This window comes from Channa argus, chromosome 18 (assembly GCF_033026475.1).
Source record: "Channa argus isolate prfri chromosome 18, Channa argus male v1.0, whole genome shotgun sequence".
Taxonomy (NCBI): Eukaryota; Metazoa; Chordata; class Actinopteri; order Anabantiformes; family Channidae; genus Channa; species Channa argus.
In genome coordinates, this window is record NC_090214.1 from 17636362 (window position 1) to 17648531 (window position 12170).

General features: G+C 38.3%; 1 protein-coding gene across 4 annotated transcripts in view; it reads right to left on the minus strand.

Annotated features, from left to right (window-relative positions):
- Positions 1 to 1636: 1636 nt before the first annotated feature.
- The window catches only part of whrna (whirlin a), a 125429-nt gene continuing 114895 nt past the window's right edge, over positions 1637 to 12170 (minus strand). For 2 of the 4 annotated variants that reach the window (XM_067483762.1, XM_067483764.1), the window contains 2 exons: positions 11946 to 12068; positions 1638 to 6574 (listed from right to left, as the gene is read on the minus strand). In XM_067483762.1, the coding sequence (XP_067339863.1) occupies positions 6392 to 6574; positions 11946 to 12068 (306 nt within the window). In that variant the 3' untranslated portion in view covers positions 1638 to 6391. Of the gene's footprint in view, positions 6575 to 11944; positions 12069 to 12170 lie in introns of those variants that run through there. The other 2 variants (XM_067483761.1, XM_067483763.1) reach the window with 2 other exon arrangements.

The window sequence follows — 12170 nt, forward strand, 5'->3', positions numbered from 1 at the left end:
TATGGTGAGAGTTGCCTGTTTTCAGCTTTTCCAGGATGCCATGGCTGAATGTTTAGCAGCACCGCAGGCTGGGATGGAGATGAATCCCTGCATGAAGCTCTTCCTGTCACCTTAGAATGTTACATTCACATGGAAAATACAGATGCTATAGAAGTTTGTCCTGTGTTTTGGTTGGGGTTAAGAAAAGAGATGCTGCCAACTTTTGCACCAGTTGTGCCAGCCCCTACTTTTCTCACACTGCACAATGCTGCTGACACAGTACAGATGGAACCTGACTAAAGACAACATAAAGATGATACTTTGTCCGTTGTCTTGACTAAATTGCAAGAAAATTTACTCACATTTTTGTTTTTAAGTTGTAGTAGAAACAGAAAAAAAATTATAGTTTTTCTAAAAAGCTGCCTGATGTTGAAACTTTGGTTGTTGTGAAATTGTTTTCTTAAATTATTTTTTGCTTTTCTGCTCCACATGTAACTTTGCCTGTCAGCAGTGTCCACATGTGGTCTTGCTTTTCCGACCTGTCCAGCTTCTCTCTCTCCCCCTCTGTTGCTGTCCATCTGACATGTACTCTTCCTGGTGCTTCAGTTGTCTTGGTGTACAATATATACAAATACTGCCTCCACATACTGTAGTTCAAGGCTCCAGATGAAAAGCTAAGTAAAGCTTTAATCAAATCTGTATAATTGTTCGATATAGGACTCAAGAACCTTAAATTTTGACGTAATTATTTCTTTAACTAAATAAAATACCTGTTATAGCAGAGATCTCATGTTTATAATTGTGAATGCAAATGGATGACTGAGATCATGGGAGTAGGTATATACATTTATTTTAAATCATTATAATGTTGGAAAATAGTTAAAATTAGATATATCATGATAGATGCACATTTTTTTATTTTAGCCCTTTACCCCTTAAAAATACATTCTCATTTTAGTGTGTCGAGTTAACATGCACCGTCAGTAGATTCTGAAGGACTGAACTGAAAGATTCGAACAAATGACCGTGAAGCTGACATCAATGAACTGTCGTTTGTCTTGTGTAGGATATGCCTACAACTTTTCTTTAGAAAATAAAGTATATTCTTGCGTCCTCGAAAGAAGCACCAACAAAAGTCAAGCTTTTATATTTAATGACAGTATTTGTCATTAATGTGAAATGCAATTACAGACTTATTACATGGTCAATGCCACTCAGACAGGCTGTTGAGACTATAATAGGCAGATCTGTTTGTATGTTGTTGAATGCAAAAAGACAAGATGATCAAACAAGGACTCTGTAATCAGAATTTTTAAAAACGAGGCAGGACAGTAGCCCAGTCCGATCACACTTAAAGTAAATACATTTTAAAATAAAGCTGTAACCATTTAATATGTTTATAAAATCTATGGAACCTTTATGCCAATTATAATTTCAAGAGTACAAGTGCACATATTAAAGTGGCCTGAGTCCACTGAAAAATATAAAAATTTGATATAAAATAAAGAATTATACTGTTCTTCAAAACACAAACTTCTGAATAAAGGCAGACAGCTTCCTGGCTTTGGTGTAATTATCTTTATTGAAAAATTAAACACACTTTCTGTATAAATAGCATGTCACTGTTCAACACTCCTTGTTAAAATGTGCAGGAAGCAGGCAAAAGGAGGGATGGACTGACAGGAAAACAAAAGCAAGAGGGAGCAGGGAGGGAGAATGAAAGTGGTCTTCAAAATGGTCTTCTGCAGGTAATAAAGCAGGAGGCACACTAAGTGAAAAAAACATTGTCAATAGAGCCCACAGGTGGAATTGTTTGATTTGAGTCTGACCTTTGTAGAGAAGTGGTGGTTCAGGGGTGGGGGGCAAACCATCACACTTTACTACAGCATGAGCAACAAGTCTGTGCTGTCGTGTCTCATGTTGTAGCCAAGGCCAGCACTTGTCTGTTTCGGCATCTGATTAATGAGACTGTCAGCAGCTTCCATCGCTCCCCTCCATCATCCTTCTCTCCTGGATGGCCCATTAATATAAGGTCAAAGAGAAGGCGAAGCCACTATCGACAAGTGTCTACAAGACTGGGCCATTATGGATATAAGTCAGGAAAAGTTTCTGTGACGAAGAGTTTCTTGTAAAAATATGGTTATAAAATGTCTAAATAAGTACATTTAGGGTTATTATAATTATGTCTGTTTAATTTCCTGAAGATTAATCAAAATGGATGTAATATTTTCTTTTCCTTTTATCTACTTGTCATCAGAGCAGGGTACAGCCAGCAGCAGAGAGGGGTTCAGTGTCTTGCTGAAGAGAAATGTCCTGTTAATGGGGATATTTTGGTGGTGCAGAGTGAGTTAGGGATTCAGTGGAAACATTTACTTAAGTAGATGTGAACTCATTAAAGTGATAAAATGAGAACGAATTTGCAGCTTAATACTCCATCATTGTTACTATGGAAAAAAACAAACAAACAATGGATCTGCAAAATGTCAAGCTGGGCCTTGTCAGTCATATTTTAAAGATTTGTAAATGGGGATGGGTATTAAAAACTCTTCTTTATCAGTTTCTAGTTTCATTTGTTAACAAATTAAGATAGTAGTTTTCTTACTGTCAGCAAATACCAAAAAAGATGAATCAATACAATTAATGTATTCTAACAAGTAGTGTGTGTATTCCAAACCTAATGCCTTGTGCTACAGATCTTTGTTTTCCAGGAACTAATCAAAAATGTGAATGAGCAAACGTGTTGCACTGGGTGACATGTTCCTCTATTGGCATGAACAAATGCTAAAATGTATTCTGAGGCAGCTCTATAAACACTGCACTCACAGCTAAGTCCACAGCTAAAACCCCCAACAAATCCATAATTTACTTTGGTTAAAAAACTAAAGTGCAGAGCTGTTTTGGGAAATGACTGCGCCTTATTAAAAATAAAACCACATATTTGTTATTTGCTTGATTGTTATTTAGATTAAGCATTCAGTGGGAACCAATTGGCTTGGGTCTGATAGGGCAGGGAAGTCACAAAGTAATGAGAGACCAACCCATGTATTGTTGATTATTGGACAATAAGGGAAATTCTTTTTCTATGGATATTGAAACTTAGATGTTGCATAGAGTATTTCAAAATTCAATATTATTTGTCAGACAACGAACTGCTTCATTTGTGGCAATGCAGTTTTAAGTCAATCCAATAAAAATCTAAAACAATGTTTATCTAAAGACTAAGGAAAATTCCCTCAACTCATAGAGTCAATTTGTTCATTTTAAATCCTTAACCTTAATCTAATTCAAAACTAATTTTCCAGACACTTAGGCTTCTCTTTCTTTCTGTTTTTTTCTCTTTTTTAAGGGATTTGTCACGTGAAGGCAGACATTGGCCACAGTGGAAAACAAAAGCCTTGTGTGACTGTGACTCCTTTCAGATTTCATTGTTTTGTTTAGCAGAAAGCGTTTCCACTCAGAGGACGTACTCCAGCATCCATCTGTCTGAATGTGTTCATCTCATTTTGTCTTGCTATCTATCTCTGCCTGCCTCACACAAACACATACACACACAAACACATGCACACACATTGCATCCTTATTTGCAGGTGGTTGCAATGGGCACATTGTTTTCCTGATATTTTTTATATCCTCTCCTGATTAGGCCCACAGCATTTCAACAAATCATCAATGAACAAAAAATGGATGCACTCAAGTCTCATTAATTTTAGAGAAAGAAAAAAATGTGTAAATGTACAGCTTTCTATGTTTTCCCTATGTATAATGTAGAGTTTAGTACAGTAACTCACGGTGTTTTCATAAGCCTGCGGCCTTAATGATGCACATCACAACCTGCAATAGGACTATTAAAGCCTATACTTCGATTTACAGGTCCAAGTAGTTTAAAACAACAGTGGATTATCTGACCTTGTTCAAGTGTATGATGTCACTGGTTTCTTGCTGACTGTCTTAGGAAACTCAGAAGGTTATTTTTAACGTGTTAAGGCTTCATTTGGTCTAGAAATGCAGCCTGTTTATGTTACCTGATACAGTCCTAAAAAACAAAACAATAATAATTAAAAAAAAATAATAATAATTGAAATCACTTCCAAGTGAATTTGTGGTTGGATGTCAGTTGCAAAGGTTGGTATAAAATTTGTTTTTTAATTAACAATAAATATGCTGAATATGTAAAGTCAGTGCTTAGTCGTATGATGCCCAAACCTCAATGTTGCCAAATTTGACATATTTAAAATTTTACTGCTGTTATAAAAGGGTTTTACAAAAACTTAGCCAGATTTTTTTGTTAAGGATACTATGAAACAATTTGTTTGTTGACACATACCAGCTTTAAAGCAGTATTAGTATAATTGTCTTAATGATAAAAGAAATGTGTCCAAGGGAGCTTAATCACACAAATATATGTGAGATCTGTCTACAAGCTGGAGTTTATTTGCCCTCTGGTGGGTAAAATCAATTCATGGTTAAATGGTAACGTCTAAAGTTTCTAAATAATTCAACTACTTTCCTGGTGTTACCTGAAAAAATGTCTTCAGCTCTTACTTGGCCACTTTGAGAACAAACTAGTTATACACAGCCATAACCTTAAAAACAACTATCAGTACATCCCCAGCTTTTGTTCATTTGTGTGCAACAAAGGTTGGCAGTTTGAAGATAATGACACGGAATATGCTGTCAAAAGAAAGCATGAATGTGTTTTTGTCTCGCCACAAAGATTTTTTTGTTTAAAAGCAATTTCCTAGAGCCGCTCAGTACTACTGCCTCATCCATTTGTGTGTCTCATAAAGTAGCTCTCTTGATTTACATCTGTCCGTATTTTCGGTTTCCTTGTTTGGAGCCATTGACATTAAACACTGTCCAACACATCCAGGCACAGAATGTAAGTGCTTTAATTACTTCATATTTCTACCTGCAGTCTAATGTGAGCCTCTTTAGTGACACATGGAGGATGTTTGCTGTACACCCTCTGTATGCTTACACTTTTCCTGAGAGGAAACAAATCACTTCCACAAAAACAATTACTTCTCCGTTGTTACTTTACTCACTCTCTCATCCTGTAAGTATTTCTCACTAAACTGCTTACTCAACCAGATTGCTTACCTTGTAATTGCTTTCCTATACATGGATAAAATGTGTGTGTGTGTGTGTGTGTGAGCGGTGTGTGGAAGGTGGTTTCTAAAGTCTTTGGCAGTGTCCTACTCTAAATGTCTCATTAGTCCCCTCTTGGGTGTAATTGCTGCACTGAACATGGCTTTATCAAAGCCTCCCAGGATGAACATAATTAAAACTTTAAAACTACAAGTTAAAATCAGCAATTGTTATTTACTGGGGGGAGCAGAAGGAGAAACGCTGAGTGGCCCCCCAAGAGTACCTTCACACTAAGCTTAGCAAATCTAAAAATGTATCTTTGATTGTGGGTTGCGGATACATATAATCTTAGCGTGAATCTGAACACGCATGTGTTTTGGTGTATACTAAAAAAGTAAGTGCAAATATTCTCATTGAAGTGATTAATCTTGTGATTTGAACGACACGTGAATCCCAATTGTGTGGTTCAGCTACTTTGTACTGTTGGTTATGATGGCACTTTTTTTTTCATATGCAAACATTTTCAGCTTTTGCTGGCTTAATGCTAACGTAGTCTCAGACAAATCAAAAATAGGAAGTGATGCACATTTGTGCCATTCAGGTTTTCTTTTATCATAAAATATGAGCATCCCTTTCCTTTTTGTACAAAGGTGGTTAATACGCAGACTGTAGTAGCTACAAATTTTTAGATTCCTGTATTGCCAGGATGGTCTGAATTATCATCATCTGTGAAATATATTATCATAGGTTTGTAATGAAACAGAGGTTACAGGTTTTATATTTCATATAGGAATAGTTTTATGTGTATATTATATATGCATCTGTATCTACATGTTTATTATTACATATACAAATCCAAGCCTGTGAAGTCGAGCATCAATCAGTATAGATGTGCAGTTGTCTCTCCGAAGCAAAACATTATTCTAATGGTCTGAGCATGGGATGTGGGAGTGCTACAAGAAGTTTCAGTGGTTTACAAATGGTTGCCACGAGTTATAACACTCAGAGAGAAAAGAAAAGGTTTCGCTTCTTTTCATTGTAGTGCATAAGGTCTCACAGTGGGGAGGTAACACGTTAAGAAGAATCCTGAACAAAGTCCACAGCGAAAGTGATACCTTGTAAATCTGAGAATCATGTGTCCAGGTTTATGGGTTTCATGTGACAGGAGAAGGGCTCAGAGATCAGGTGGCTGTTGGTTTATGTCTGTCTGAAAGAGTTGTGCCATTTAAATCAAGAGATGCTTGATTCTCCCGCTCATATTTTTCTTAAACTGCTCTTAACCAGGTGCTGGTCTCTCCATCGTCCTCTGTCCACTTCCAATCAGCTATAGTGACACATTGAGCTCAGTCACCAGGAAGTCCACGTAGTCCCTCTCTTTGGTCTTAAAGGCCTCAGCAATAAGGCGTGCAGCATCCCTGTGCTCACGCCCCCTCATGGAAATCCCATTTATTTCCAGGATCACCTGACCCACCTTCAGCTTGCCACAGTTATGAGCTGAACCTCCTCTCTGAAGGAGAGAAACACACAGAAAAGGTCAGTTTTTTTAATGAGAATTGAGTATTTTTTGAAAACAGGATGAAACTTCCCTTCAGTACAATTAACATTCCTGGGTAGTTGAGACATGAACTGTGGGGGAATAGAGTAAATTTAGACATATGGTTAGATAATTAGCAAACAGTCAACCAAGATGGGCTTATTGAAGAGGTCACAAAGAAGACAAGAGGTCACAGGTTGGGTCGTGTTTAGAGGACTGCTAAAGTTCACAGGAGGCACTTTGTTGTTACAAGGCCCAAAGCAATGTAGTAGATAGTGAGTCCTGGGGTCTCAAGATCTAAAAGAGGGTGCAATAAAAAGGGTTTTATTTACTTCACATCTTCAGATAACCTAGAAAGGGACAAGAGTGAACACTGTCAACTGCGTGCACCTGGTTTCCTCATTCATGTTTTGTGAGGGTGGTTCCTTTCTTGGGTTTGAGTATAAATAGAAGGGGTTTGAGCGATACAAGTCAGAAAAAACACTCAACATCCATGTGTTCTTCTCCATGCCGCCATGTATTAAACTGAGATGGTTCATCACGCTGAGTTCTGTCTACAATTCTTCGAAGAGGGAAAATTTACCCAGGAATGAACTCCCCCGATTGCTCAGTTTGGCCAAGTGATCAGCTCTAGGAAGAGTCCTCATTGTGCCAAACTTCTTCCATTTGACAATTATGGAGGCCACTGTGGTCTTGGAAAACTGCAGTGCAGCAGACTTATATCTTGGTTAGAAAAAAAAAAAAGGTCCAGTTGGCCTAAATCGATCTTCGGCTTCCCTAGACCTGTGCCTTGCAATAGGCACTGTAGTTTGTTTTCTCCAAGATGGGAAAAGAAGTTCAATACTGTCCTCAGAAATTTTGCTTGCTGATTTATAACAGCAGGACTTGAAGCTCTGATGCTTTTCGTTTTACTCTCAGGTGATATTTGTGTGAATGGAACTTGCCCACATACCCTCAGAACATTCAGCCTTACTGTATAAAGCAATTATTCTTACTGTATACTGCTATTAATGTCATTTCTCAAATGTGCACCCACACATGGAGAAGTGGTAAGTTCAAAAGGGAAAAGGGCTAAATCTGGTTCAGCTGACTTATACGGGCAAAGCTCACAGAAAATGGTTATTGATAGAATTAAAAAATGTTCCTGCATTACTTTTCTTATACATGAAATTTGAATGACTGCATTGTATGATTATGTCAGTGACCAACATTTAGCTATAAAGGTAGTATAGTGTGTTTTTATGTTCAGGGGTGACATTTAATGACCCCTGTGGGTCACTGTTCAGGTGCTCTTAGCACACAAAAGCCACTGCAAATCCCGGGAGTTATGTCTTGCACTTTGAGTGAAGTTTTAAACATTACAATTTGTAGGTGAGCTAACTGAAAGGCTCCTTGTTCCTTGTGTGACTGGCTGTACTAGGACTGAGCCCATTACTTTCTCTTCTGTTCACAAAGAAAGCCACCACATTTCATAGATAACAAGAATGAGAATGCTTTTTACTTTTTCCTTATATACCTTTTCAACCAAGTTTCAAGAAGCTTCCTCATGCCGTTGTCTCAAATAAACAATGCAAGCAGATGAGATTGGTGACAAAGTACCAATTTCCTCTGCTGTTATCCATTGCAATCAGCTGCCTCTATATTATATTAGTCTTTCAGAGTGTTGTTGAGGTTGAGGGGGGTTTGTTATGGGTTGAACATTATCAGTGGTTTCATCTATTAGGTGTCACAATCTTGCTCTCTGTGCTTATGCTATATTAGACAATCCTGGGCTGAAGTTACGTATCATGTGTTGAATTTCAGAATGAATAAACTGAATTAATGAACTCAGAGCTGTTGTGTTGTGGGGTCTTTTCTTTCAAATGTTTATTAGCTTTGCATATTTATTTTACAATTTAGAAAGTAGAACATTTAGCAGCAAGCAGATATTTTCAGAAGTGAGTATAGGAATTACAATCATCAGGTGAGCAAAAAAAAAACCTCAAAAAATAATGTTTCACCAGAGTTCTCCTCCCAGATAGCCAAAAAAAACTAAAAATAAATCAAGCAGTCGCACACGACACCATGACTTTATAACCATCCCCTGTCTTATTGACTGAGCCTACAACAATTACCCTAAGCTTGTGGAGCTGTTGGTTGTCATGTTGGGAAGATGTGGCAGTGATAATGGGCTGTCACTTCAGGTGATGTGGCTTGATAACAGCTGGCTGGCCAGCAGCAGCATACTCATCTATACTTCACCTTCCACAGCAGTGATTGGGGCGACCTGAGGCAAGAGCCCTTGTACCCTCAGATATAGGAAATACAGTAGGCAGTGAATTGCTGTATCACACCTCCACTGTGGTTACTTACAGCTATACAGCAGAGACACAGTATTGTGGGCACTAGCTCTGATGTGATGCCATTGTCTATCCCTGGAGAGAACTGATGGCCTTTAAAAAGCCAGATACAAAAGGAACAGTTTTTTTGGGGTTTTTCGGTGAAAACAAATTTATCAGTTGGATGGCTGGTGTTGACTGGTGATGACTGAGAGAAATTCTGAGCTTGTGTGCCTTGACCAAGTGTCTAATAACATTGAGTTAGCTGTCCCCAGGTGTCTCACTAAAGTTTTCACACCTGGAAAACAATGAATGTCTCTCACCTTTTCTGTAACAAGTGGCCTCGAGGTGGTCGTGTTATTAATGTGTGACAATAACTGAAACTACGCAGTGTTATTGTTCAGGGATGTAACAATGGTGTCATGTAACTTGCAGCTTTGTCTGGCTTGTTATTGAAAGCATTTGGGCCACAACATACCAAAGCTGTTGGATGGAATTGGTGCAATTACAAAAATGTGAAGCAGTAATTAGAGACCCAGTAATAACTGAACCTGATGAGATTCCATTAACACACGTAAATGGTTTAAATGAGATAAACTCATGGAATACCAAAATAATAATAACATAATTATAATACTAAAATAATAATATTAACATAATAATAATACTAAAATAATAATATTTGAGAATGTTTCAGAGGCTACATTGGATCTCATGTTTTTGTTATATATTGCAATCCGCTGTTTTATTTTTTATTAGTGTATGTAAGGTTGAGAGGGACAGAACCATTTTAGAAAGAATTCTTGAACAATACATTTTTGCCATTTGTGTTCATGAAATAACCATCCTGGTTAAGTGCTGTCACGTTCTTCATACTTGAGACCCTCTCTTGGATGTCTACTATTGTCATGGTTACTGGATCTTGTTCAGGAAGGTTTCTGTGGTCTGCTCTCAGGTCCACTAGCCACTGGGCATTGTTTTGTGATGCTTCCTTCACAGGTATGGACAGTTCGGTGTACTTCTTCTAGGCACTTCTTTCTTCATCATGCCTTTCTGCAATTCCAATAGCTGGTTAACATCTCTCGTGTTGCTCTTGGCCTCCAATCTCTTTTTGCATGGGAGATACTGCCCCTTATGGCTTATGTTTAAGCTATAGTCAAGCATCTTAAGGATCAGTTTGTTCATCTCAGTGAATAAGTTCGAGGTGCTGCAATCACATCTTTTAATTGAGTTTCAGAAGGCACTTCGCATAGTCTTGATAAACCACCACGGAGGTACCAGGTGCCCGGCTTAGTCATGACATTCAATCTCAGGTCAGCTGCTATTGCATAAACTCGTCGGGCCTTGTTACTGGGGCTTGGAACACAGTCTCCTATTGTGGGGGTGGTGATGATGTTCCTCCCTCTGACCTGTTGTCCTGGCTCTTTCGTGGCATAGTATTTGTGCACCTGATCAATCATAGGTCCCACATCGTCAGTATGAAACCCTTACTGCTGTGGTTACTTACATTTTATTAGTTCCCTAATCTCAACTCGTATCCATAAATGTCTTGTTCTTGTTATGGTAGCCCACTTCTGCCCTAGCCCCCCTGCAACCCTGAACAGGATAAGCAGTTCCAGATAATGGATGGATGGATATAATATAATAAAATATAATTCATGCATGTAAATTAATAAAAACAAATATATACCTATACATTTAAGCTGTATGCCAGGAGTGAACGACTCACTTATCCACATAACCAGGATATGAAGCCAGGATATATATAAACTTTTCCATCTTATCTTGAAGTTTGTTATTTCTTCTCTATTGCAGAGTTGGAGCTTTGTTATCTGCGATTGAATGGAGAAACTTTGTCCATTGAGACCCATGCAACTGTGTAAGACAAGTTGTTTGAAAGACAAAAACAGAAAAAAGGACACTGTGGTCCTGAATTTGTTTGGGGATTTGTATCACAAGCACTGATTGGGAACAAATCAGCTTGGGAATAAAACTCATTTGTTTACTTGGCCCCACTGCGAAGCTTCCCACCATCTACTCAGCCACCAAACACTCAAATAATGCACCAATCCACAAAAACATACTTCCACTTTTTCATCTGTTTGTAACCTTCGTCTCCTTATTAACACTGCTCTTACTTCTTTTGCACTACGTCTGCATCCTTCTCACTCAAACTTGCCATGCTTTCTTCCAGTGCATTCTCTGATTCTGAATGCACTGATTTCTAGTCCTTTTATCCTTCCCCTTGCAATCAGCAACCCTTTTTTATTTCAATCACCAGCTCTAAAGAGTGGGAGGCTGAGAGACAGACAGCTTTGAATAGGATGTGGACAACGCTCTATAGCTGTTCACTGCTCTGATCTTTAAATAATAACTCTTTGGTTATCTTGGGTTAGAAGATGGTTAGTGCTACAGATAGTCCTGAGCTAATGCAAGACTTTGCTGACTTGCAAATTACAATGGCAGACAGGCATATACACATTACGTCATGGGTTGTTTTTCATGGCTGACTAGCTTGTCATTTATTCCAAGCTTTTAATATTTGGATTTCAATCAGTATTTCATATACAGACACACTGTAAATGTAAAGTATATGTATAACTGTGAACACATTTGAACAGATACTAACGTTTACGTTTTCTATAGAAAGGTGCTTCATATTATAATTGAAACAGGGTTGCTACTGACACACACATTATACCACCTGAGTCTCCAGGCAGTCAAGCCTTTTCAGGGAGGCCATAAATGCTGTAATAATCTTTGTGGAGCCCTAACGAGGACAAAATTAGAAGAAATCTCAGTGCGAGTTCAGCTGCTGTGTGAATCCCTATAAAAGCCCTAAAGGACATGAAATCCCACCTACTGTAGATTGTGGGTGTGCGGTAGCATCGAAGAAAATCACAAAATGCACCCAGGATAATAGACACAGCCAGTAATAACCAGAGAATATTCATCAAATGAGGCTGACCGTACATTATTAAGGATGCTAGGTTAAGCATAGGTGAACCCAGTGGCTAGTGACTCACCTGTATTGTGACTATTCGTGGCAGTGGTTGGCGAGTGTTGGCTCCACCTTCAATGGCGATGCCCAGGGTGCTGGCAGTCTTTGCCACTCTAACTAGCGTAGAGGTTGGCTCCAGCAGCCCTGGCTAAAATAAGGAAGAGGTAGGCACACATCATAATATAACAAGAACAAGAATATTATAAATTCATATTTATAGATCTAAATGTATTCCTAACATTACACTACT